General features: G+C 40.0%; 1 protein-coding gene across 6 annotated transcripts in view; it reads left to right on the top strand.

The window, feature by feature from the left end:
* Positions 1 to 338: 338 nt before the first annotated feature.
* The window catches only part of soat1 (sterol O-acyltransferase 1), a 61,526-nt gene continuing 37,646 nt past the window's right edge, over positions 339 to 24,218 (top strand). The window contains exons 1-2 of one of the 6 annotated variants that reach the window (XM_048602036.1): positions 339 to 497; positions 2,242 to 2,369. In XM_048602036.1, the coding sequence (XP_048457993.1) occupies positions 2,249 to 2,369 (121 nt within the window). In that variant the 5' untranslated portion in view covers positions 339 to 497; positions 2,242 to 2,248. The other 5 variants (XM_048602038.1, XM_048602040.1, XM_020526923.2 and 2 more) reach the window with 5 other exon arrangements.

The raw sequence follows: 24,218 nt of genomic DNA, 5'->3' as shown, positions 1-24,218 counted from the left end.
CCCTGCCTCCTTGACCTGTCCGTCTTCTCTCCCACCTATCCGCTCCTCCCACCCCGCTGACCAATCCCCAGCACTATCTACCTGCTGTCACCATCCCACCTACCTTTCCTACCCCAAATGTCCCCCCCAAGTCTATTTGTTTCAGAGCCCCCTTTCCGAAGAAGGGTCCCGATCCGAAACGTCAGCTTTCCTGCTCCTCTGATGCTGCCTGGCCTGCTATGTTCCTCCAGCTCCACACTGTTATTAACACAACTGAATGTTGTGTCACATGCGCATGTGTGATATTTAATTCCATGTCCAGGCAGTTGGGACCGTCGAAATCTTCGATGCTTTGGAAAGCTGAAATAGCACTGATGTCCAGCACTTCCTGCTCTCCATTCGCCAATGGAAAACCTCTGATTCTATCCGTGAAAACAGGAAAAAAAAATGCGTTTTCCTGACCTCTGTCAAACCAAGGAACGCTTGACCTTTTTGTTGGATTAGCATGGCTTTACCAGGTCAAGGACCCTAGTTTACTCAGAAACAAAAACAGAAATTGTTGGTAAAGCTCAGCGGGCCTAGCAGGATCTATGGAGAGAAATCAGAGTTAATAGTTCGGGTCGAGTGACCCTTCCTCAGAACTAGTTTTCTGTCAGACGAGGAAAATGTACCTGCTACAGAAATTCTCGTCTCTGGGTGGAAGAGAAAGATTTGATGTGCGCAAACTATTCCCTCTCTTTATTCAAAACTATTCTTAAGAAGGATAGTTAACTCTCTTTTCTGTCCACAGATGGTCCCGGATATGTTGAGTTTCTCCAGCAAATTCTGTTTTTGTTTCAGATCTCCAGCATCCGCAGTTTTTCGTTGTTTGATTCCTCTCTTCAATATCGTCGAGGTTTAAATGCCCCAACGTTCTGGTACCACTTTGCTTTCTGTGTTAAGGACTTCAAATTCTCTGACAATTCTGAAGCAAAAAGGCGCGAATATAGGTAATATAAAATGAAAAAAAAAACTGGGAATCCTGGATCAGTCAGCCAGCAAGAGGACAGAAGTTTGACCACTTGAGCATTTTCAGAGTTTATTCTGCACAATCTTTAGTAAGGTGATTAAAAAGGCTGCCTACCTCGGTTCAACCTCTTGGAAACAAGAACCATAAAAAGGGACGAGTAAGGCAGTCATTAAAAGGAGTTCTGCCGTTGGGGGAGAAATATTACTTCAGAGTAAGAGACCGAGTGAAACGCGGTTTTGGAGTGAAAATTTGATTTCTCAAAAGTAAACGTTAATTATTGCAGTAAAGAGGACTTGTATGTTTATTCAGTTTTTAAAATTTTCTCCTTCCTTTTCGTTTGCTGTTTTACCTCTTCCTTCTATCCCGTTTCCCTTTGATTCGGCTTCACACAGCCGATATTCGTGTACATTTGTATCCGTGAAGACGGGGTGACAAGCGGATAGACAGCCCCACAGAAGCACGCGCATTGACGTCTCTCCACCCCCTCTTCCTTTCTTAGCGCGTCATGCGGCGCACGCTGTTCAGGTCACGTTCCCTTTCCGAACGCGGGGACTTGCGGTGGTGTTTGTATCGACTGCCGGAGCAGGTGAGCAGGGAAGGCAGCTTGTAGACTCCTGGGGTTTGGCTCTCATACCTGCATTTCACTGCGGTGGGGGTCCGCTCAGAGCGCTAGCTATTAACAGTGGGATCGAGATATTACACAGCAGATGCAGCGAGGAGTCGAATCCTTGATTATTGCGGGATGTTGTCGCCGGTCCTGTTTCATTTCCCCTTCTTTCACATTTTAGGAGCCGCTCCGCACTACTCTAATGCGGCTGACAGGATGTGTCTGCCGGCTCTGGGGTACTCTAGTGCTCCCCCTCCCCTCAATTCTCTGGCCCAGGATCAGAAGTTCCAACTGGTCGAGGAGTTTCTCACTGAGGGCTTGTTTTGCTAAGCAGCTAGTTGAGACATTTATACCACTTACTTCCTTTTCAAACTCAGAATTAAAGATCCGGTTGAAGAGAAAATGTGTTTTTTTGTCGTCTTGTCATCTTTTAAAATTGTTTTGATCCTTGTGATTTATTCTCGTCCTTTTTGGATGAAATACAAGATTTTAACATTGAATTATGCTTTTTAAAAAATTCTACATCCAACGGGATTGTTAGTGCTCAGTTTTAAGGACTAAGTGCGATCTGTTAAGGATTTTAAATTCCTTTGTCAATTTCTTTGCTCTGTCGCTGATTCCTCTGTTGTTCTTTGCCCATTGGCAGGAAGCTAATGGCGAGTGAGACGGGAGTGACGCTGAGGGGTCGGCGTAGTTCCGCGAAATCCACGAACGAAGACAGTCCGAGGAGTTCTGAGGGGCCTGATGATGGTTATGTCCGATCAGACAGCAATGGTGAGTAATTTCCTCCACGATAGACTCCTTTCTAATGGAGGCGATTAGCTTTACATCCACTGCCATCGTCACATTGTTGCGATCGTTGTAAGCCCTGTATTTACAAAAGAATGAGAAGTGTTACCGAAGGGGGAAGATTTTTTTTATGTCATGGAGGTGAGGTATACGACGTCAGTGCAGTTGGCGGCCATCCATAAAAATATTTCATACGACTTCTGGCGAGTGAAAATCATTGAAGTTGTACCAGTCACCTTTGTCAGACTAGCATTCAATCGGAACTACCGAGGAGAAACAATTTTATTCACTCACTCATTACAGTAAGGATCTACTTGTATGCAGAACTAAATATATTTAATTTATTAATCAAGGAAATTGAAACGCTGTAATTTTAAAAAAAAGTTATCTTTAATTTTAACTGCACCAAATACAAGCGTGCTTCATGTCGTGGAAGTTATGAGTAGTAAGATCACATGCTTCAAAACTGTTGCTCTGTTTTTATGTATTGAATCAGAAGTGCGACTAATCATATGTGGATTCCAAGTTAGCTGCAGCGGTTGATATATTGGCTAACACTACTGTTTATATATGAATCATAAAGTAGAATATTTGAAAGTTTATAGCCCAGAAAGAAGCCACTTGGGCTGTTGTCTGCAGGCTAATAAGCTTAGGGTTTCTGCTACAGCACCCTTTGGAGACAGAACGTTCCATTGGCACCAGATTTTAGCGACAGTTGCAACATTTTTCACTAGTTTACTGTTTTTCTCACTATAAAATACAATGTGACAGTAAAATCATTAATTGATTCATTCAATCCCATTGATAAAACTTTGCCTTAACTCCCCTCTAATTTTTAAACGATCGGTAGAAAGTTGATATCTCCTTGTTATTGACGTCTCTACTAAGATAAGTGGACCCCATCCTGTCCATTGTATCCAGCACCCCCTCCCCAGTACATCTTGAATCAAATCTTCCTTGGGTACTACTGTTTCAAGGTGAACAACAGTAGACAATTCAATTTTCCCCATAGCTGTGTTTTTTGGTCCTGGCAACATCTTCGGAAATCTCCCATGTACCCTGTTTGCTGCAATTAATCCTTTTTGTGGTGAAGTGACCAGATTGCAAACAGTATTTAAATGTAGCCTAATTATTGATTTGGACCGATCCAGCATAAACTCCATATTTATATATGCTATACTTGAGCTAATAAAGGGACAGATTCCATACTTTTTAACCATTTCAGAACTGAAGAATCTGCAGATGTACATTTCAAAGCCCTTCCATTTCTCTACTCTTGAATTGTGTATTCCTTTGCGTTATTTGACCTACTGGCATGCATCATTTCTCGTAGTTGAAATCCATTTGCCACCTTTCTGTCCACCTGACCAGTCCATTGATCTTTCTGAAGCTATCCTCCTAGCTAGCAGCCATATGACCAATTTCTGTGTCGTCAATCATGTCCCAAGTTGTTAATGTCGCAGAAAGTAGGGGCTAGTATTGAGGCTTGTGGAATGCCACTAGGGACAGCCTTCCAATGTCAAAAACACCAGTCAACAATAACTGTTTATTTCCTGCCAGAATCAATTTTGTATCCACCTTGCTTTGTTTAAAATAAGTCCATCTTGTTGGATAAAGCAGATGAATTTTAAAATCCAAACTTTAATTAGTGATGCCAGTGTTCAAAATTGAGAATTTATAGTCATACAAACAGGCCCTTTGGCCCACCATGTCTATGCCAACAAACACCAAGCTATGCTAATCCAACTTACCCACACTTGGCCCATAGCTTACTATCCCCTGGCATTTTCAGTGCATGTCCAGATGCTTAAAATTTTGAAGATACCTGCATCCACCACCCTCTCAGGCAGTGTGTTTCATTTCTACCACCCTCTGGGTGAAAAAAATTCTTCCTCTGATCTCTCTACAATATAGTCCATATCTGACACCTATGACCTCTGGTCGCAGACGTGCCTGCAATGGGAAAAAGATTCTAACGATCTATCCTATCTACGTCCCTCAGAATTTTAGGTACTGCATAATTTTATGTACCACATACTTTACTAGCCATGGCACACTGAAGTACTAGAATGGAGCTCTATCTAGATCTGGTGGACTTCATGCTTTTCAGTATTGTGAAATATGTTTATTTTCACAATTCAGATATTGGAGTGGTTTATGGAAAGGGTTCTGAACACTTTTTTGCTTTTGAATTACTCCTCCCATGTGAACAATACTGCTTGAAACTTATTGCAAGTTTTTCTGTTTAAAAAAAAATGCTCATTGTTTGGGGTGTCGCTGGTAATGCTAGCTTTTATTGCCCTTGAGGGAAAAATGGTCGTGAGCTGTCCTTCCTTAAACCTCTGCAGTCTGTATGGTGTCGGACCTCCTATTGTGAGGTAGGAAATTTCAGGATTTTCACTCTGTGACAAAAAGTAATGGTACTTTAGTTTCCAGTTAAGATGGAGTGAGACCCGGAGGGAATCTTGCAACTGGTGATGTTGCTATGTGTCTGCTGCCCTTATTTTTGATGGCAGAGGCTCCATCTCAAAGTTGCAGTTTAAATAGCATTAAGAATTTGCAGTGCAGTCACTCTCAGTGGTAAAGGGAGTGAATGCTGAAGATAGTGGCTGTGGTGCCATTGAAAAGGGTTACTTGGTCCCGGATTATGTTGAAGTTCATGAATGCTATTGTTGCTGCACCCATTCAGGTAAATGGGAAATATTACGTCACACCTGTGACTTGTCTTGTAGATGGTGGGAAGACTTGGGGAGTTTCTTGCAGAATTTCCAGCCTCTGCTGTGCTGTTGTGACCACAATATTTATGTGGCTGGCCCATTTCCATATCTGGTCAATGGTGACCCTAAAGTATTGGTAACGGAGTATTGGCAGTGGTAATGTAGTTGAATTTGAAAGGAAAGCGTTTTGACTTTGTTGATCAGGATTCTCTTGCACTTGTATGTGCAAATGTTACTTATCAGCCCAAGTTTGATATTGATCAGGTCTTGCTGCATGCAAGCATAGACTACTTTAATATCTTAGAAGTGAAAAGAACAGAACACTGCAGCCGTCAGTTGATGTACTCAGCATTGCCTCACATTGAAGGTTGTTGATTAAAGTAGTGGAAGATGTTGGGCTGTGAACATTGAGAAATTCTTGCAGTGGTATACTGGGGATTAGGTGATTGCTGTGCCAGTGAAGAGGTTTTCTCTTTTTGTTTTCAATGGTTTCAGTTTTGCTCAGGCTCTGTGTTATCACACTTGGTCTAATGCTGCCTTCCTGTCTGGAATTCAGCCATTTTATCCATGTTTAGACCAAGGACATAAGGAGCAGGATGTCCTGATTGTACTCAAATTGAACCTCATTGACCAAGTGGTTGTTGAGTACTTGCAGCTTAATAGCACTGGTGATGCCCTTTTGTTGTTAGACTGACAAGGAAATAATTCAGGTGGATTATATTTGCCCAGCCTTTTGTGCTCTGAGCAAAACCATGCTGTTTCCCATTTTGCTGGGCAGGTGGCTGCTTGTTTAGAGATATGATAAGTTTGAGACCACATTATCCACCAGCACAGCTAAGATGTTGAACAACCCTTTGTTTCCAACATGCTTGGTTGCTTCTTTATCTTGGGAAGGGAAGTGAACTGAATTGACTGAAGACTAGTCCGTGTGATGGTGGAGTCCCTGGAAGGAAACTGACATGGATTATCAATTCAAAATTTCTGAACCCTACAACCTTGTTTTTATAACCACATACTGGCTACACCGAAGTCTGAGAACAGGGATATTCGTGGAGCTGTTTCCCTTGGTTATTTGTTGAGTTGTCCGGTGTTACTCATTTGCATGTGGCAGTACCACAAGAAATTAGATTAGAACTGCTGGTTGTGATTAGATAAGGCCTGCTTATAACTTACTACTTCTGCAGTTTGGCACCTGTGTCATTCAGTATTTTTGTGTCAGTACGCTGTCAACTCAATTTGGAGGTATACCTGTGTTGTTCCTTGTATACACTGCTGTATCCTCGTTGAACCAGAACAGTCTCCTCACTCGATTAGTAATGAAAAAGTGAGGTATATATTGGGCCATGAGACTACATTTTAGTGGTATTCGGTGTTCTTAAAGATGACCAACAGTGCCCCGTGGATGTCTGTTTTTGAGCTGTGAGAACTTCTGAGTCTACCAGTGTAGTAGTGTCAAACAACAAGCTGGAGTGCACTCATCTGTATGAAAATAGGGCTTTGTATCTGCAAAGAATGTGTGGTGATGACTTCTACCATTATTGTCATAGGAGGATGTCTCTGTGGCAGTTGCAGTGAGGATAAAGTCAAGTAGATATTCCTTTTAATTTAATTCTGTCACTATCTGCTACAGCCCCAGTCTGTCTGCCATGACTCTGCCAGCTTGATCAGCAGTGGTGCTACCAAGTCATTGCTGATCATGGATGCTCAAGCCCCCCACTGAAAATAAATTTTGCTGTTGTCACTGAGTTTTTTTTTAAAATTTACAAATAATATTCGACATGGATTGTTGAATCATCAGCTAAGTGAGGGCAGGAGGTGTTCCGAGCAGGATGTTTTCCTGTGCTATCTGCTACCAAACGATATCATGGGGCCAGGACCAATATTGAAAACTTCTAACGCTATCCTGTCCTGACTTTATCCAATTACACTGTCACTTCTAACGGAGCTGTTCCGCCTGCAGGACATGATATACTCAGGAATGGTGATGGAAGAGTTTGGGACATTGTTGGTAAAGTATAAAGTGTTTGCACAGTTCTGGCACAACATAATTTCACAACTGAAAAATCCCAAAATGTTACTGAAGAGAATTTGGCAGGGTTAACTGGACTTTGTTATGCCTCAAAGGTAGCACACCAAAAATCAAGTCTTGCTGTTCCTGGCTCATCACAGAAATTAGATTCATTTTTTTTAAATGCACAATTCTTTTAACTCGCCTGGTTTGCAGACCCAGATTTACAGAAAGCAGAGACCAGTTTTCTGTGTTTAGAAATAAATAGACTCTAGCTACAGGTAATCAATTATGAACCATCAGCATATAACTCATTAAATCTCTAAACCCCCACCCCACCCACCCCACCAAACTCTTCCTCATACACACATGAAACAAAAAAGATGGCTGTTTCTTTGAGGCGGGGAAAGACTGGGTTGGCAGATTAGTAGTTTCTGTTTACGTGTTTGCTGAGATAATTATGCTGCTTCTGCTGGCCAGAATGCTGTTTTTCCGTCTTCCTTCTTGATGTTTTTACTGGTTTGCAGTAGATACATGAGACCAGTTCGTACTTGTAGAAAGGTCTCTGACTAATTAGGTAAAAGTCAGGCTTAGAGCAAATTAGTTTTCTTCAGATTTGAAATGGCTTTCACTCCAGAGAGCAGAGAGCTCCTGAACTAGTGGTGGTCTGTTGACTTCTGTATCTTATTCATAGCCCCATTCGGAGACCGAATCACAGTTGTTGCCAGACAGTGCCTTTATCATTAGTCTATGGACTGGTGACCAATTATCAATCAGCTACTTGTACGAAACTAAGCTTCACCTATACATAGTACCTTGGCTCTAGCTCATCAGGTTACTGGTTTTCCAAAGGTACGTGAATCCTCTGGCAATCCTTGGTTTCAACATAGTTCTTTACTCATTTCCGTCCACCATTTTAAAAATACAGAAAAATAAAGACACAGTCCTCACAGAAGGGATTATTTTTATGTTCAGTGCCAGGTGGTCCATCCCTAAAGGATGTTTATGAACCAAATGGGTATCATGAGAATCCAGTAGTTTCGTGGTTACCATTACCAGTATTAGCTGCTTATTCCAGATTTATGTAATTAACTAACTCAAACTGCTCAGCCTCCATGAAGAGACAGTACATAATTTCTGCAAGATTTGATAAATTCTAGTAAATTCAGGTCAGGATGGGAGAGGAATATTTGACTTGCAGTACAATATTGATATCACTTCAAATTCCTTAAATTTCCAAATATTGCTTGTAAATCTGTTTTAAAAATAAAAGGCTTTGTTAACACACGTGGCAGAACACCACTTTTGCTACTTTTTCACTAAGTAGACACACGAGCAAAAATAAAGATAAACCTGACAATTTGTGAATTAGTAATCGGCACCTTTTTATTAATACCTGACTGCAAAACAGCTATGAATTCTTGCAGTGATTCAGATTTTAAACTCTGTCCCATTGTAGCAGTCTCACAATAATAAATTCGGATTCTGTTGCATGTGTCTGAAATTATGCTGAATACCAAACCATACGAGAGCTAAATGGGGTGATGTGAAAGTAGGATTGATAATTTGAGGCAGATTGTGGTATGTTGCTTAATTGGCCAAGAATTCGTGTTCTTCATATCAAGAAATGCGATACTAATTTTTTCAGAAGGAACCTATTTTTATATTGGCCACATGTTGTCAGAGACTAGACAGTTGTGCTCCAACATTTGTCAAACTGTTAGCACACAATCAATACTTCTGGTATTGCTATTCAGTTTAAAGCCAGACAGTGTGGTGCTGCATTACACAGGCAGATTTGGTAAATTATTTTGTGGGCATTTGGTTTGTATATAGAAATAAGATTGTGTTTTTGTAAAACTTCAAAGTGATCAATACAGCACTTGTCAGAATAAGACACTTGGTGATTCCCTCTGCATCTGTCATATATTCAGGAGTTAATCATTTTGTATAACATGTTACCCAAAAAAGCAATGTTCATTGTTCCCCAGTCTGTGTCTCAGTATGATGGTGTACTGAAAGACAAGCTTGACTGGATTGGCGATATTGTTTCCTTCATCCACCCAGGCTGTAGGCTGCCATCTCATAAACTTATCTCTTCTATGTCACATGCTAAGACCTATCTGAACTTGAGTTGGTGATTACCAATCATTTAAAGCTGAGAGGTAATCAGTTCTAAGAAATCTTGTAATTGACTAGTGATACTGTTACAGTTGTGATAATACTGTCAAAAGTGATAAGAAATGTATGTGTAATCATTTCAGTAATGATCTGGAAGTTTTGGCAGACTCGTAATTTTCTCTCGGATCCCTGTTTGAGAATCCTGACCGATTAGTTATAATCCTAGAATTGAATGTGCGTAAATTTTTTTTTTGGCTGCCTTAGGTCTGGTTATCTTGTGCAAGAATTTTATTAATACTTGTGGGTTATGACAGGACTTCAGATAAGAACACTGAAGTATTTAAAGGCATTTTCATTTTTAATTCCAGAATGCCATAGCAGTTCTTTTTTTAAAAAAAAAACTGTTACAGAGCAAATAAAACTGTGGGTGTTAATTCAGTGACTGCCAAACTCCCATGTGAAGTCAATGTGTGAAGGAAACCAAAAGTAGGAAAGAGACTTGAGAAATAAAAAGGCTGACCATTCTCTGTCCTGAATCCTGACTGGAAACTTAACAAATAATTACTTCCTGCCTGTTCCAGGCAGCTTCACAGTAGCTACATTTTATTCTGCCCTCTTGTATCAATATTTGGACATTTTGTAGAATTGAAGATTGACATGTACAACAGGTCAGTGAATGTTGGGGTAAATATTTTGGATGAGGTTGCCATCAGACTGTTCTCATTGTTTATTGTTTGTACGAGCAATTTGACTAAATTATGGAGTTAGTAATTTTATTTCAAAGCTTTTGTTTAAGCAAAAGTTGCCAGTGGTTCATGCAAGCTGAAGCCCTCAATCCTACTGAAATTTCACTTGTGTTCACAATGTAGTGTAGAGATGGAGTCAGAATTCCTATTGTGCAACTTCCTTTATTCTTTCTGTCTGCTATATGACCTGTGTACGCATTACCCTTTCAAATCTTGTACAACTGTTTAGTATGGAGAAGTGTTTTAGTATAATCTTTCTGTGAACATCACTTGTGTCTTATGTTAGTCAGAAATTTTAATCACTGCTATAACTGCAAGTGAGCCTGTAAGCTTCATTTTAATTCTGCTTGAGGTTCCTCATCTAATATAGTGTGATGAAAACACCTGGGCACTACCGTCACAAAGTTTCTGCCCTTCAGTGGTCTGTTACAAAACCACTTCAGTTTTCTTTTTGTGCTATGTTTGTTCCTTGCCAAGATGCAACAATACCAGTGTTTTCCTTAACAACGTCCTAACTTCTGCCATTTGCAAATTCTCACTTATCCAAATACCTGAAGCCATGTTTTAACCTGTGCCAAGTCTTGTCATTCACTAGCCTCTGCTCGTTGATCTATGTTATTGGTTCTAATTCTCCAGCACCTCAAATCAAATATTTTCCTCTTCTATTAATATTCTTTCACGGCCACAGCTCTTAGGATGTCTGCAATCCCTCTTAGCCCTGCAGCACATGGAATCTTTACTCCTCCAATTCTGACTTTTTGCATATTCTTTATTCCTTTCCCCAAACCATCGGTTAAAGTGTCTTCATCAGTCTCAGCGCTAGGTCTTGGAATTCCCTCCAAATCTGTTTCTTCATTTCTTAACATACTTAAGGTCTGCATCTGAGACCATAATTTTGGTTAACTCTCCTAACCTGGTGCCAATTTCTGTCTAATGCTTCTTTTGAAACATCTTGGGACATACCTTTGCCATAAGAAGTGATAATCATGTTGATTCTTAGTCAGGGTTTCCAGACCACTCTCCTTGCTTCCCCTTCCTACCCCTTCAACTTTGGAGTTTGTCCCTCCTTGGAAAGGTGGTAATGCTCAAGTTGACTATGCTTAATGAATGTAACATCATTTTGATGTTTATATTTTGCGTAGAAATAGTAAATAGGGAGCATCAAGCCCACTCTGCCATTCAACATGATCATTGATGATCCTCTACCTCAATACCATATTTCCACTTTCTTGCCATATCCCTTGAACCCTTCTGAAACCTATTTCTTAAATATATTCAGTGATTTTACAGCATATTGAGGTATAGAATTTGAGTTCCTCCATGCTCTAAGTGGAGAATTTTCTCCTCATCTCAGTCCAAAATGGCCTACCACATAGACTGTGACTACTTATTCTAGATGCCTTGGTTGGGGAAACATTATTCCTGTATCCACTTTGTCCAGCCCTGTCAGAATCTTAGTGCACTTCATGTGATTTCCTCACAGTTCCATATTCCAATCAATACAATCCCAATCTCTACTCTTCGGACAAGTCTGCCATCCCAGGAATCGGTCTAGTGAACCTTAGCTACACTCCACCTATAGCAAGTGTATCACCTTGCATAAGAAGATCAAAAGTGCACCAGCATTCGAAGTGTAATCTGAACAAGGTCCTACACAGCTGCATTAAGATTGCCTTTCACATCTCCTCAAACCCCCTCCAATTTTGTTTCATTTAAAACATAGTCCATTTTGCTGTTATTCCTACCAAAATGGATGACCTCACACTTATCAACATTGTACTCCATCTGCCAGACCTTTGCCCACTCAGACTATCTATATCCCTCTGCAGACTTTCAGTGTCTTCTGCACACTTTGCTCTACCACTCATCCTAGTGTCATCTGCAAATTTTGACACACCACACTTAGTCCCCAGCTCCAAATCATCGATGTAAATTGTAAACAATTGCGGTCCCAACACTGATCCCTGAGGCACACCACTAGTCACTGACCGCCAACCAGAAAAACACCCATTTACCCCTACTCTTTGTTTTCTACTAGTCAACCAATCCTCTATCCCATGCCAATACATTACCTGTAATCCCGTGCAACTTTATCTGATGTAGCAGCCTTTGGTGTGGCACCTTGTCAAATGCCTTCTGGAAATCCAGATACACCACATCCACAGGTTCCCCATTGTCCACCATGCAAGTAATGTCCTCAAAGAATTCCACCAAATTAGTTAAACATGATCTACCCTTCATGAACCCATGCTGGGTCTTCCTAATGGGACAATTTATATCCAGATGTCTTGCTATTTTTTCCTTAATGATAGATTCAAGCATTTTCTCCACTGCCGAGGTTAAGCTAACTGGCCTAAAGTTACCTGCTTTTTATCGACTTCCTTTTTTTAAACAGTGGCGTCACATTGGCTGTTTTCCAATTTGCAGGAGCCACCCCAGAGTCCGGTGAATTTTGGGAAATAATTACTAGTGCATTTGCTATTTCCCCCATCACCTCTTCTCGTACCCTGGGATGCATTTCATCAGGGCCAGGAGACTTGTCTATCTTTAGCCCCATTAGCTTGCCCAGCACTGCCTCCTTAGTGATAATGATAGTTTCTAGGTCCTCACCTGCTATAACCTTCTTGCCATCAGTTTTCAGCATGTTATTTGTGTCTTCCACTGTGAAGACCGACACCAAATAACTGTTTAATGCCTCGGCTATTTCCTCATTCCCAGTTATTAAATTGGCCTTCTCATCTTTTAAAGGACCAATGTTTACCTTTGTCACTCTTTTGCGATTTACATATTTATAGAAACTTTTGTTGCCTTTTTTAATATTCTGAGCTAGTTTGCTCTCATAATCTATCTTACTTTTCTTTATAACTTTTTTTGTGGCTTTCTGTTGGCCTTTAAAGATTTCCCAGTCTACTAGTTTCCCACTAATCTTTGCTTTTTTGTATGTGTTTTTTTTTCAATCTGATACTTTTCTTTATTTCCTTAGACATCCATGGCTGACTATCTCTTTTGCCACAGTTCTTCCTTATCACTGGAATATACTTCTGCTGAGAACTGTGAAAAATTGTTTTGAAAGTCCTCCACTGTTCCTCAATTGACCCACCATAAAGTTTTTGCTCCCATTCTACCTTAGCTAACTCCTCCCTCATCCCATCATAGACTCCTTTGTTTAAGCACAGGACATTGGTACTGGATTTAACCTTCTCATGCTCCATCTGTATTTTAAATTTTAAATCCTGTGATCGCTCCTTCCGAGAGGATCCCTAACTGTGAGATCATTAATTATTCCTGTCTCATTACACAGGACTAGATCTAGGATAGCTTGCTCCCTCGTAGGTTCCATTACATATTGTTCAAGGAAATTATCGCGGATGTATTCTATGAACCGCTCCTCAAGGTTGCCATGACCAACCTAGTTTGACCAATTGATATGTAGATTAAAATCCCCCATGATAATTGCTGTACCATTTTTACATGCATTAGCTATTTCCATGTTTATTGCCTGCCCTACCACAATGTCATTATTTGGTGGCCTATAGACCACACCTATCAGTGACTTCTTTTCCCTGCTATTCCTAATTTCCACCCAAATTGATTCAACCTTTTGTTCAGTAGAACCTATATCATCTCTCACTACCGCCCTGATATCATCCTTAAAAATCAGAGCGACACCACCTCCCTTACCTTCCTGTCTGTCCTTCCAAACAGTTTGATACCCCTGGATATTTAACTCCCAGACATGACCATCCTGCAACCATGTCTCTGTAATGGCCACTAAATCATACCCATTTGCCATGATTTGCACCGTCAACTCATCCACCTTGTCTCGAATGCTCTGAGTGTTCAGATAAAGTGCCCTTATGCCAGTTTTTGCACCTTCTTTTTGAGTCCTATCACCTCCATTACTAACAGGTCTTGAGTTCTCCTTCCCTTTAGGTTTTTTCCTAATTTTCAATGGAGTTGAATCTTCCTTGTCACCTGCTAACCTGCTGCTTTGCCTTCCATTAATTGTTATACTCCCTGTATGCTCACCACCCGCACCACCACCACCACCACCACCTTACTAGTTTAAAGTACTATCGACCACCCTATTTACCCTTTTTGCCAGAACACTGGACCCGGCCCTGTTCGGGTGGAGTCCATCCCAACGATATAGATCCCTCCTATCCCAGAACTGATGCCAGTGCCCCATGAAAAAGAAACCCTCTTTCCCACACCACTCTGTTTGCCACGTGTTTACTTCCCTGATCCTCGCCTCCCTGTGCCAATTTGCACGTGGCTCGGCCAGCAATCCAGAGATTATGACCCTTGAAGGTCTGTTTTTTAATTTTGTTCCTAGCTTTTCATAATCCCGAAACAGGTCTTTTCTCCTAGTCCTGCCTACGTTGTTGGTACCTTCGTGGACCACAACAACTGGATCCTCCCTGTCCCTCTCTAGTATCCTCTCAAGCCGGTCAGAGATGTCTCACACTCTGGCACCAGGCAGGCAACACGCTATGCGGGATTCTCTATCCTGCTTGTAAAGGATACTGTCTCTCCCCCTGATGATGGAATCCCTTTCAACTACAATCTGTCCTTTAGCTTCCCCCCTTTTGAATGGCTTCCTGAACCATGGTGCCATGGTCAGTTGACTCATCCTTCCTGCAGCCCTGTTCCTCATCCACGCAGGGAGCAAGTGCCTCATACCTGTGGGGCAATGTCAAGGGCTGCGGCTCCTGTGTTCCTGTCTGCAGCGTCCCTCTACCTGCCTCACTCGCAGTCACACACTGCTGTCCCTGGCCGCTGATCGAATTAACATTAATTAATCTACTAGGTGTGACTGCCTCCTGGAACACAGCATCCAGGTATCTCTCCCCCTCCCGGATGTGCCGCAGTGTTTGGAGTTTGGATTCCAGCTCATCAATTTTGAGCCGGAGCTCCTCAAGCAGCCAACACTTGCTGCAGATGTGGTCACTGCCGTTCTCAATGGGATCAGCTGGCTCCCACATCATACAGCTACAACACATCACCTGACCTGCCATCTCTACTTAGTTAATTATTTAAAATTAATTAGTTTTTTTTAGTTTCGCAATGTTGTCTCTTTAAGTGTTCTCTGCGCCAGTAAGTTTACTCCGTTATATACTCAAACAGACTCCGGTTTTGCCACAGTTACTTCCCAATTTAGTTACTTCCCAAATTTATTGGGTGAAAGATAACTGTTACCCAGCTAACCACTCGCACCCGCTCTGGGACTCCTTCTCCGCTGAACAACTGAAGGCCGCAGTCACGCGAGGTATGACTTTTATAATGAAAGCTTTACCTTCCTGGCTGCCCTCGCACTCTCTCCTGGACTCCCGCTGCTGAACAACTTCAGCAGGCTTCTTTTCAAATGAACATTTGTTGAACTCTGTGTTCTATGTAATATGTAATTTTATCCAAGCTGAAAAGGTTCACTTTTTTTTTGTCTTTGGGTTATGTTGTTGCTGGATATGGTGAACTTTGTCCATGTGGGTATTGGTTTTAATGAAATCTTTGTTTTCATTTGAGGGCCCCTTTGGATTTCATTTCCCAGATACCTAACCTTTGATGGAAGATTGTGTGCTGACTTACTTGAAGCCTGCCACTATGGTCGTTGTTAAGGTCTGATCTGAAACAAGTCATTGGAACATCGCAGCTGAGCCTGTTGCTGACCGTTCTTGATGTCCATACCCTTTTCAGCAGCAGTAACCAAGGGTTAGAGTATAACGTGAAATTGACTTGCTGGGTGCAGAATCGTCAAAATTCTGAATATAGTGCCCAAAATCATGCCAGCATTGTGATATTTACAAACACATCTGTTTAGGTCTCATCATTGAAACTGGTCACACCTTCATCTCAAATTTGAGAGATCCTGTGTACTTTGCATCAGTTCACAAAGGCTCTGTGAATTTGATTTTTGCAGTGCGGGTGCCATGCAATTTGTGAAAATTTTGTTGCATTGAAGTTTTTCATTTATTTAGAAGTTAACAAGCTGTACACCAATAGAACTATTAAATGGTTATGTTTATTTTCTGAACTTGTTCTCAGTGATTTTTATTTTGGTGTACGAACAGAGAGGATTGGATTTTTAAATTTGATCATACAAAAATTTAACGTGTGTGAACTGTGAAGCTTTTGCATTTATAGATTACACCCCAACTGTTTTCTCTACTTAGGGTTAGCAACCAGGAGTGTGAAGTCAGGCTGCTACTTTTTTTTTTAAAATGCCTTCCTTGTCCCTGTCAAATCTTTGTTCTCAATCAAATCATATTATTAGACACAGTTGACGTTCAATGACATCAGTAATTCTGCATCTATTGTGGATTATAACCAAGCGTTTCTGCTCTGACTAATGGTAGCTTGCACATTTACCGAAGTATTGAAAGGATAAAGTGTTCTTTTTAGCCCCTCATTTAGCATTCTACTATTGATGTATTTTCTCCAAAAGAAGTTTGAAATTTGTTAACATGTTCTTTTTAAAAAAAAAAGACAAAGCTTCATTCAGTTTTTGTTGTGTAATTCATTATTAGCATTCTTGTGAATAAATTGACTTGCCAAGTAGTGTTTTGCCATGAACTTGAGCTGAAATTAACAATTTTGGAAAGCTGTGTAAACTTGTCTATGCAATTTCCCATCTGCAATTAACAGATAACTGATTCTGCATCCAACTGCCTGTTGGTAATTGGGTGATTTTCATGCTTATGGTAAAAATGCAATGGGATGGGAGCGCTGTGGCACAGTGGTAGTGTCCCTGCCTCTGAGCCAGGAGGCACAGGTTCAACTCCCACCTGCTCCAAAGGTATGTAGTAATGTCTCGAATAGGTTGATTGGTAAATTGTCATTCATTGAGGAGACAATATGCCCAAAAATGGCTTGACTTTGTGATTCCCAGAGATTTCCATCTTTGCAGTGCATTTGACAAGGACAAAAGGAGAAATAAAGAAGTTTGAGTAGTGTTGAGGGAAAACTCCACTTTTAAGTTCAAATGAGGTCATATTGTCTGCTTTAATCAAATTTATTTTTGAGTAAATCCTAGCTTTTCTGATAACATGTTGAATAAGGATACCATCCACTGCTACATTAAGCATCAAAACTGAAACCTCCTAGATTCAAAATTTTATTAGGTTCTTACTAGGAAGATAGTTGGGATCCTACAGTGAGTTCTGTTACTTCTGAATCGTTGGAGGTTCAATCTGTTAGTGAGCAGTATCCAGTGAATCAACTGGGAAATGTGCACATGTATAAACATTAGATGGGAGCTGGAGCAGACTTGACGACAGACTTTTTGAATATCTTAATATTGTATTACGACTGTGCACCACATTTGAGGATTTGTCGCATGGAATGAGATGCATGTTCAGTTTATGAATATGTAGTTTCATCTTTGATATTTCTTGGAAATATAACTTTTCAAGAGTTGACATTGTAAATGTGAGATAAATGGAGGTAAAACCTGAGTTTCAGAAACCTGGTAAAATCTAGTGTAATGTGAATGCAATTCAAATGATGGTCTGTATTTACTTAAAAGGGTTATAATTAGAAGTGTGTAGACAGTGAGTAATAGGTGGCCCTTTTTTTAAAGCGTTGGTGAAGACCTGTATTTACAGTTGCCTTCAAAAGGTGTTTAAATAATTCACGTACATTTAGACAAAAGGGCGACTGTGTCCGTCACCTCCAAATCAATGATGAGTTTTGACAGTTAAAGTTGCTTGTTAAATTTCTATTTGGGGCAACTGTGTCACATTGCTGCAGGGAAAGATTGCAGGGAGGGAAGGGCCTGTTGTGGTGAAATGGTAGTGTCCCTTTCTCCTGGGTTGATGTCTCCATTGGGGTATAATAATTCTGAACAGGTAGATGTAAACACAAATTTGCAGGGAAACAATCTTCCTTTTGCATAGGAACAGCAGTCACTTGAGGATGGTGAGAAGACAGTGGTGAATTTGTGACAAGGAGCATGGAGCTTATTGAGAACTGCGGGTATTCCTAACCTCCTCACTGGGTAGGAATTGCGATGTGATGAGAAATCCAAATTTACAAGAAATTAATAAATTGGCTGGTTGACCTGGTAGATCTAATGGAAGACAGTAGTCGAGTACCCTACAGAGGAAGAGCTAGATTGGGAAATTGTGGAAAATCAAGTGCTTTCCTGAGAACAGACTTTTGGTTTGGTCTCTGAAGTGAAAGAAGCTCAGCATGTTTGCAAGTATTGATAAAGTCTCATATGCAACTAAGAATTAAATAGGAAGTAGTATGTTAAAAATTTCAGGTTACAGTTATATGCATTTATCAATATTAAGTTAGTAGTATTTGCCTTGTTTTTTTTTTCCCTTGTCTCGTAAACTTTTTAGTTTAAAGTGTAAAACCTTTTTGCACAGATCATTTGGGTAACAACTGCAAGTTTACTTATTGAAGTTAGTGGTCTCTCTCTCTTCAGATCATCAATAGCTGATGTGCTTGGGTTGATAATCTTCAGAGTTAACACTTTGTCTGCCACTGACTTTATTTGGCAATGTAGATTTGTGGACATGGTCTCTGATATTTCAATAGATGCAAGGAGATTTTAAAAATATATAGGTTTTCAAAGTGTTTGATCAAGTTTGCATTGGTGGATATCATAAAGTCAGAGATGTTAGTGCGATGATGTGAGACATCTTTGAAATCCGACATGGCAGAAAACTATTGAGGCACCGTTTTGGTCAAAATTGGTTTTGCTGTGGAATATGCTCACCCGAGAGGGCACCATCTGAGTATAATGTCTCTTCAGAAATATTTCTCCTCTGTAGTATTCATTCAATGCTGTCCTGAAGTCTTGGTTTACATTATATACTCAAGTCTCTGGAGTGGAACTTGGCCACTACTGGACCAAGGTTAATATTAAAAATCTGGACTTGTTTATTGAGATCAAAATATTAAATTTCACTCACAACAATGTGATATAACTGAAGAGATCTAGGCACTGTCAGTAAAATGATGGCTTGAGTAGATGCATGATGAATGTAAGCATGTAGAAATGAGATGTGTATTGTAAGGATGAGTAAGAGGATATATGTCTGTGTGTAATATAAATTATAGATCAAACTGTGAAGTGAGTCGAGGAGCAAATCAGATGCACAAATCACGAATGGGGGCAATGACTATGAAAACAAATGATGTTAAACCAAGAGAAATTTCTGCTTTAAGTTAAAGTTGGCTACCTTACTCTGGAAAAGATCTTGAGGGCGTGGTGATACTTAGAAGAAATACATTAAGCTTTTGAAACAGTTTTATAATCAACCTGTTCAGAGATATTGTGACACACATCTCGAGCAAGTGGGTCTTGTATCCTGGCCCCCAGCCCAGAGGAAGAGACATGATGACTGTGGTACAAGACCCCAGAACTATTGGAATTGGCATATGAAAAGGACATCTTTTACTCAGAACGAGAATTTCTTCAGAAGAAGCAAGTAACCATTAAGACTCCTATAAAGGGAAGAGAGAGTCTAGTCTAGAATGGAGAATTTTCTGGTTATTTTTAGTAACTTTTTTTGAAGTATGCTGACTTGTTTGGTTTGTGCTCATGAGTTATGATGTTATTGGAATTGGATGAAAACGGTGAGCGAGCTTGCCTGAGGAGAAATCACATCAGTTAAAATGATCAGATTAGCATTGCAAGATGTGTCAATACCTATAGAAGAGCTGAGACATTCCAATATACCAGTTTCCTAACTATGTTAGTGTAAGTTCAATAAAACTTCGAACAAAATCAGGTAATGGTAGCAGTCCATTCTGCTTTTCCATTTATCTTACAGCTGCATGGATGAACTGTTGTTCAGACTGTGATTAACAAGAAATGCCTAAGGCAAAGATCCAATCCAAGCAAATTACAAGCTGTCATTACTTCCAGTCATAGGACTTTGAGGATAACCATGCAGTTTTAAGACTGCTTTCTTTCTGTGACATCCCTCCCCCCCCACCCCTGTTCCCTGAATCACGCACCATCTGATTGTGTTTCTTCGTTATACCACCATAACAGCATTGCCTGAATATGTTAACACAAGGCTGCAGCAGTTGAAAGTTAGAGGCTGTACGACCATGTTATTGTCTGTCTCTGTCTCATGTCCTACAAATATTTGTCTTGCTAGTTATTTTCATATCCCAAGGATTGAAGAATTTAAAAGCTGGCAATGTCTATGAGTAGACAATTACATTTAAGGTCAAACTGAAATTTTGTGGCATTAAATTTAAAGCCTGAGCATCAAGCGTGAACAGTTCTGCAATAATACTATCATTGATTAAGTTGTGCTTAGCTTGTGAATTCTTAAATAGGAGTGATTGGAAAGCGTTTGATTCCTTGAACTATTACATGAGTCAAATACGTCCTTATCTGGATGAAGAATAGTTCCAAAGGTGACTAAGCCCAGAAAGCTTTTCTTTCTCTATCAATTATGTTCCTCAGTCACTGGTGTTTGTCCCTCAGCACCTCCAAGATCCCATGGGGTGCATGACAATGGTGACCAGTTGTGTAGAAAAATTATATGGCATTTTACGCACTATGTTACCATTATACCTTTTGAATTATGAACTGAGGCATTATCTTAGCATCATATTGCTACTTGAGCTTTGACCTTATAGTGTGAAAGCAAAATTGGAACTTATCCATTGTCTTATAACCTTCCACTTGGTTGCAAATGATAAAAGTACAAAAAGATAAACAGTTTAATAATGCTTTCCTTTATGTTGCAATTTAAGTTATGTTCTTCATTTGATGGAGGTCACATGAAGCTAAATATTTTCGTTGTCAATTCCTTTTCAAAATACGAAGTTATTTTGCAAGGTAGGCTGTTTCTGTAAGATTTTTAAGGCAAGGTTTTCACAGGAAATATGTTGGTTATTTTTAAATGCTCTCTTAGACTTGATAGAATAACATTAGGAATAATAAATATTCCAAATTGGAACTTTTTGTTGAGGTGGTGATGTTTAATTGAGGTATTATAGGACCCTTCAAAATTTTTAAGTTTGGCAAGGGTAGAGTACTATTTTTATGAGCTTTGAGTGAAGGAAGAAGTTGAATTTTTGAAATGAAATGCTTCATTACAGATGAGAGAAGAATATGATTTTTAAAAGAATTTAATAAATATTTGCAAAAGAAAATTTAATTGAGATGCAAGGGTTGAAAGGCATTATCCGATAATGATTTTATTTAATTCTACCTGGAAATACAAGAGAGATCGAGGTATGCTAAACTAACTGAAATATGCTGTTTCATGTTTCTGGCCATATAATTGCAAAGGTGCAAGTTGTACAGGCTGTTTTTTGCTCCTGTTGCATACAAAGTTACCATTTAGCGTACCACTCTGTGTCCCCCCCTTTATTGGTTTTCTCCCTGTCAAGATGCTCAGAAATGCTGCTGAGGATGTGTCAACCAGAAAGCTAATTATCAAAATAGTTAAAAGTCATAGAGCTGTACAGCACGTAAACAGACCCTTCACCAACTCATCCATGTCAGCCACATGTCCCAATCTGACCTAGTCCCATTTGCCCCATATCACCCAAACCCTTCCTGTTCATGTTGCCATCCAGATGCCTTTTAAATGTTGTAATTGTACTAGCCTCCACCACTGCCTTCAGCAGCTCGTTCCATATACACATCACCTTCTGCATGGAAAAAAGGTCCTTTTTTCCGTCAGGTCCTTTTTTAGAATATTTTTTCCTTTACACCTCACCTTAAACCTGTGACTTCTAGTGTTGGACTACCCCCCCCCCCCCACCCCCCACTTCCAGGAAAAATTCCTTGGCTATTCACCCTATCAATGGTCCTCATGATCTTATAAACCTCTATAAGGTCAACCCTCAGCCTTCAACCCTCCAGAGGAAGAATGCCCCAGCCTATTTAACCTCTCCCTATAGCTCAAACCCTCCAGTTCTAGCAACATCCTTGTAAATCTTTTCTGCACCCTCTCAAGTTTAACAACATCCTTCCTCATTAGCAGGGAGGCCAGAATTGAATGTAGTATCTTACAAGTGACCTCACCAATGTCCTCTAAAGCCGCAACACGACATCTCAACTCCTGTACTCAATGCACTACCAGTGAAGGCAAGCGTGCTAAAAGCTGTCTTCACCACCCTGTCCACCTGTGACTCGACTTCCAAGGAAGTATGCACCTGCACCCCTAAAGTCTTGCTTGAGTCCCACCATTGACTGAATAAGTCATGCCCTGGTCTGTCTATGCAAAAATGCGACACCTCACATTTACTGTATCTAAATTAAACTCCAACTGCCATTCCTTGGCCCATCTGATCAAGCTCCCGTTGTACTCCAAGATAATCTTAATCACTGTCCACTACAGCTATTTTGGTGTCATCTACAAATTTTGTAACCATTTTGAATATTGTGTACTGCTTTGGTCGCCACGCGACCTGAAGGATGTTGAGGCTTTGGAGAGGTACAGAAATGGTTTACCAGGATGTTGCCCGGATTGGAAGGTATTAGCTGTGAGGAAAGATTAAATGGACTTCGTTTGTTTTCTATTGAATGCTCAAGGATGAGGGGCGACATGATAGACATTTACGAAATTGAGAGGCATGAATAGTTGGAGTCTTTCTTTTTTTTCAAGAGTAGAAATGTCAGTTACAGTGGGACGTACATTTAAGGTAAAAGGCAATAAATTTAAAGGAGATGAAAGGCAGGTTTTTTTATGCATAGAGTGCTAAGTGCCTGGAATATACTGCGACAGGAGATGGTGAACGTAGATACAATAGCAAGTTTAAGAAGCATGTTCACAGATATACGAACAGGCAATGAATAGAGGGATACGGACTGCATAGAAGCAAAATCTTAAATATTTAGAAAGGCATCATATGTTGGTGCAGGCTTGGTGGGCCAAAGGGCCTGTTCCTGTGCTCTACTGTTCTTTGATCATTATGCGTCCTATATTTCACATCCAAATTATTTGCATAAATAACAAAAAGCTGTGGATCCCAGCACTGATCATTGTGGCACACTACTGATTCAAGGCCTCCAGTCTGAAAAACAATCCTCCACCAACATCCTCTCTCTTCTACCTTCAAGCCAATTTTGTATCCAATTGGCTATCTGCTTACGCTTTATCCTAAAGATGGTTATTTGCTTAATTTTGAAAGATAGGTACCTGGCTGATCTCTAATTATTAAAGTAACAGCACCTGCCATCTTTTCTTTGCAACATCCAGCAGCTTCTTAACAGTTCTTTGTCTTGAGATAAGCCATTACAGCAGTTAAAATGCAAATATCATGATGCTCGGTGACTTTGTATTATTTGTCTTTTTTATTCCTAAAATGCAATTAAGCATGTCAGGATTCCCGTTCAGCCACATGTCTGTAGTAGGTGACTTATCTTTGAGTACAGCATTTCATTTGTATCAAAGGCTAACCCTTTGAATTTTCAGCAGTATGTAGTCTTCATTTTCTTTTCCTCCTCCTCCTTTTCCTTTATGTTACAACTTGGGCATTAAAATATCTTAGGTGTTCTGCTTTCCCTCTCTTGGAATTGAAGAACAGAACTCAACTCCATTCTGAATAGCATGCTTGTTTAATGTATAGATGTTTTTTGTGTTGTCGATGGGGAGGCCATATGTATGACACAAGGGTAGTTACTTTGAACACTGTAAAAGTGGAATATAGGTGCTATGAAAATGGGAAACTGAAAAATGTTTTTTAAACAAACCTCACACATACTTAACAATGAGATGGTTGTCCCTCTTTCAGTACGTCTGGACTTGTTCATTACTATCAGCTGTGAGGTGTGTATTGTTTTTATTTAAAAACCAACTTCATGTAACACCGATTTCAATCAGATTAGGTGTGGCAATTCAATAAAATAGCACTAGTAAAACAGCCTGTTGTGTAATCCTTTTTAGCTGTTTTTTTAAAGTGTTTTAAATGTATAGTGTTATTGTTAATCAAACTACCTGGGTAGTTGTCAGTTGAAAAGACAAAACAGTGCCAACTGGGTAAGATCAGTGTTTAGTTTGACAATTTTGGGCTTCTCATTTTGCTTTCTAATTTGTCCTGATTTCACCATTGAGGATAAAATCTTATAAGAGTTAGTGTAAATAGATCAGGTAACTTGCATGTGGCTCTCAACCAACAGCCCCAAATCTGCTATAAATGCAATAGGAAAATTAGAAGTTAATCATGAATCGTTTGTGGTTGCCTCAACTTGTGGGGGATCGTGCATCTGATGGCCTTGTGTGTATCTTATGACATACAATAAAAACACTTTCTATATCCT

The sequence above is a fragment of the Rhincodon typus genome, chromosome 10, assembly GCF_021869965.1.
Source record: "Rhincodon typus isolate 14 chromosome 10, sRhiTyp1.1, whole genome shotgun sequence".
NCBI classification, from domain to species: domain Eukaryota; kingdom Metazoa; phylum Chordata; class Chondrichthyes; order Orectolobiformes; family Rhincodontidae; genus Rhincodon; species Rhincodon typus.
Note: the sequence above shows the minus strand (reverse complement) of the source record. Positions and strands in the feature narration are given on the sequence as shown.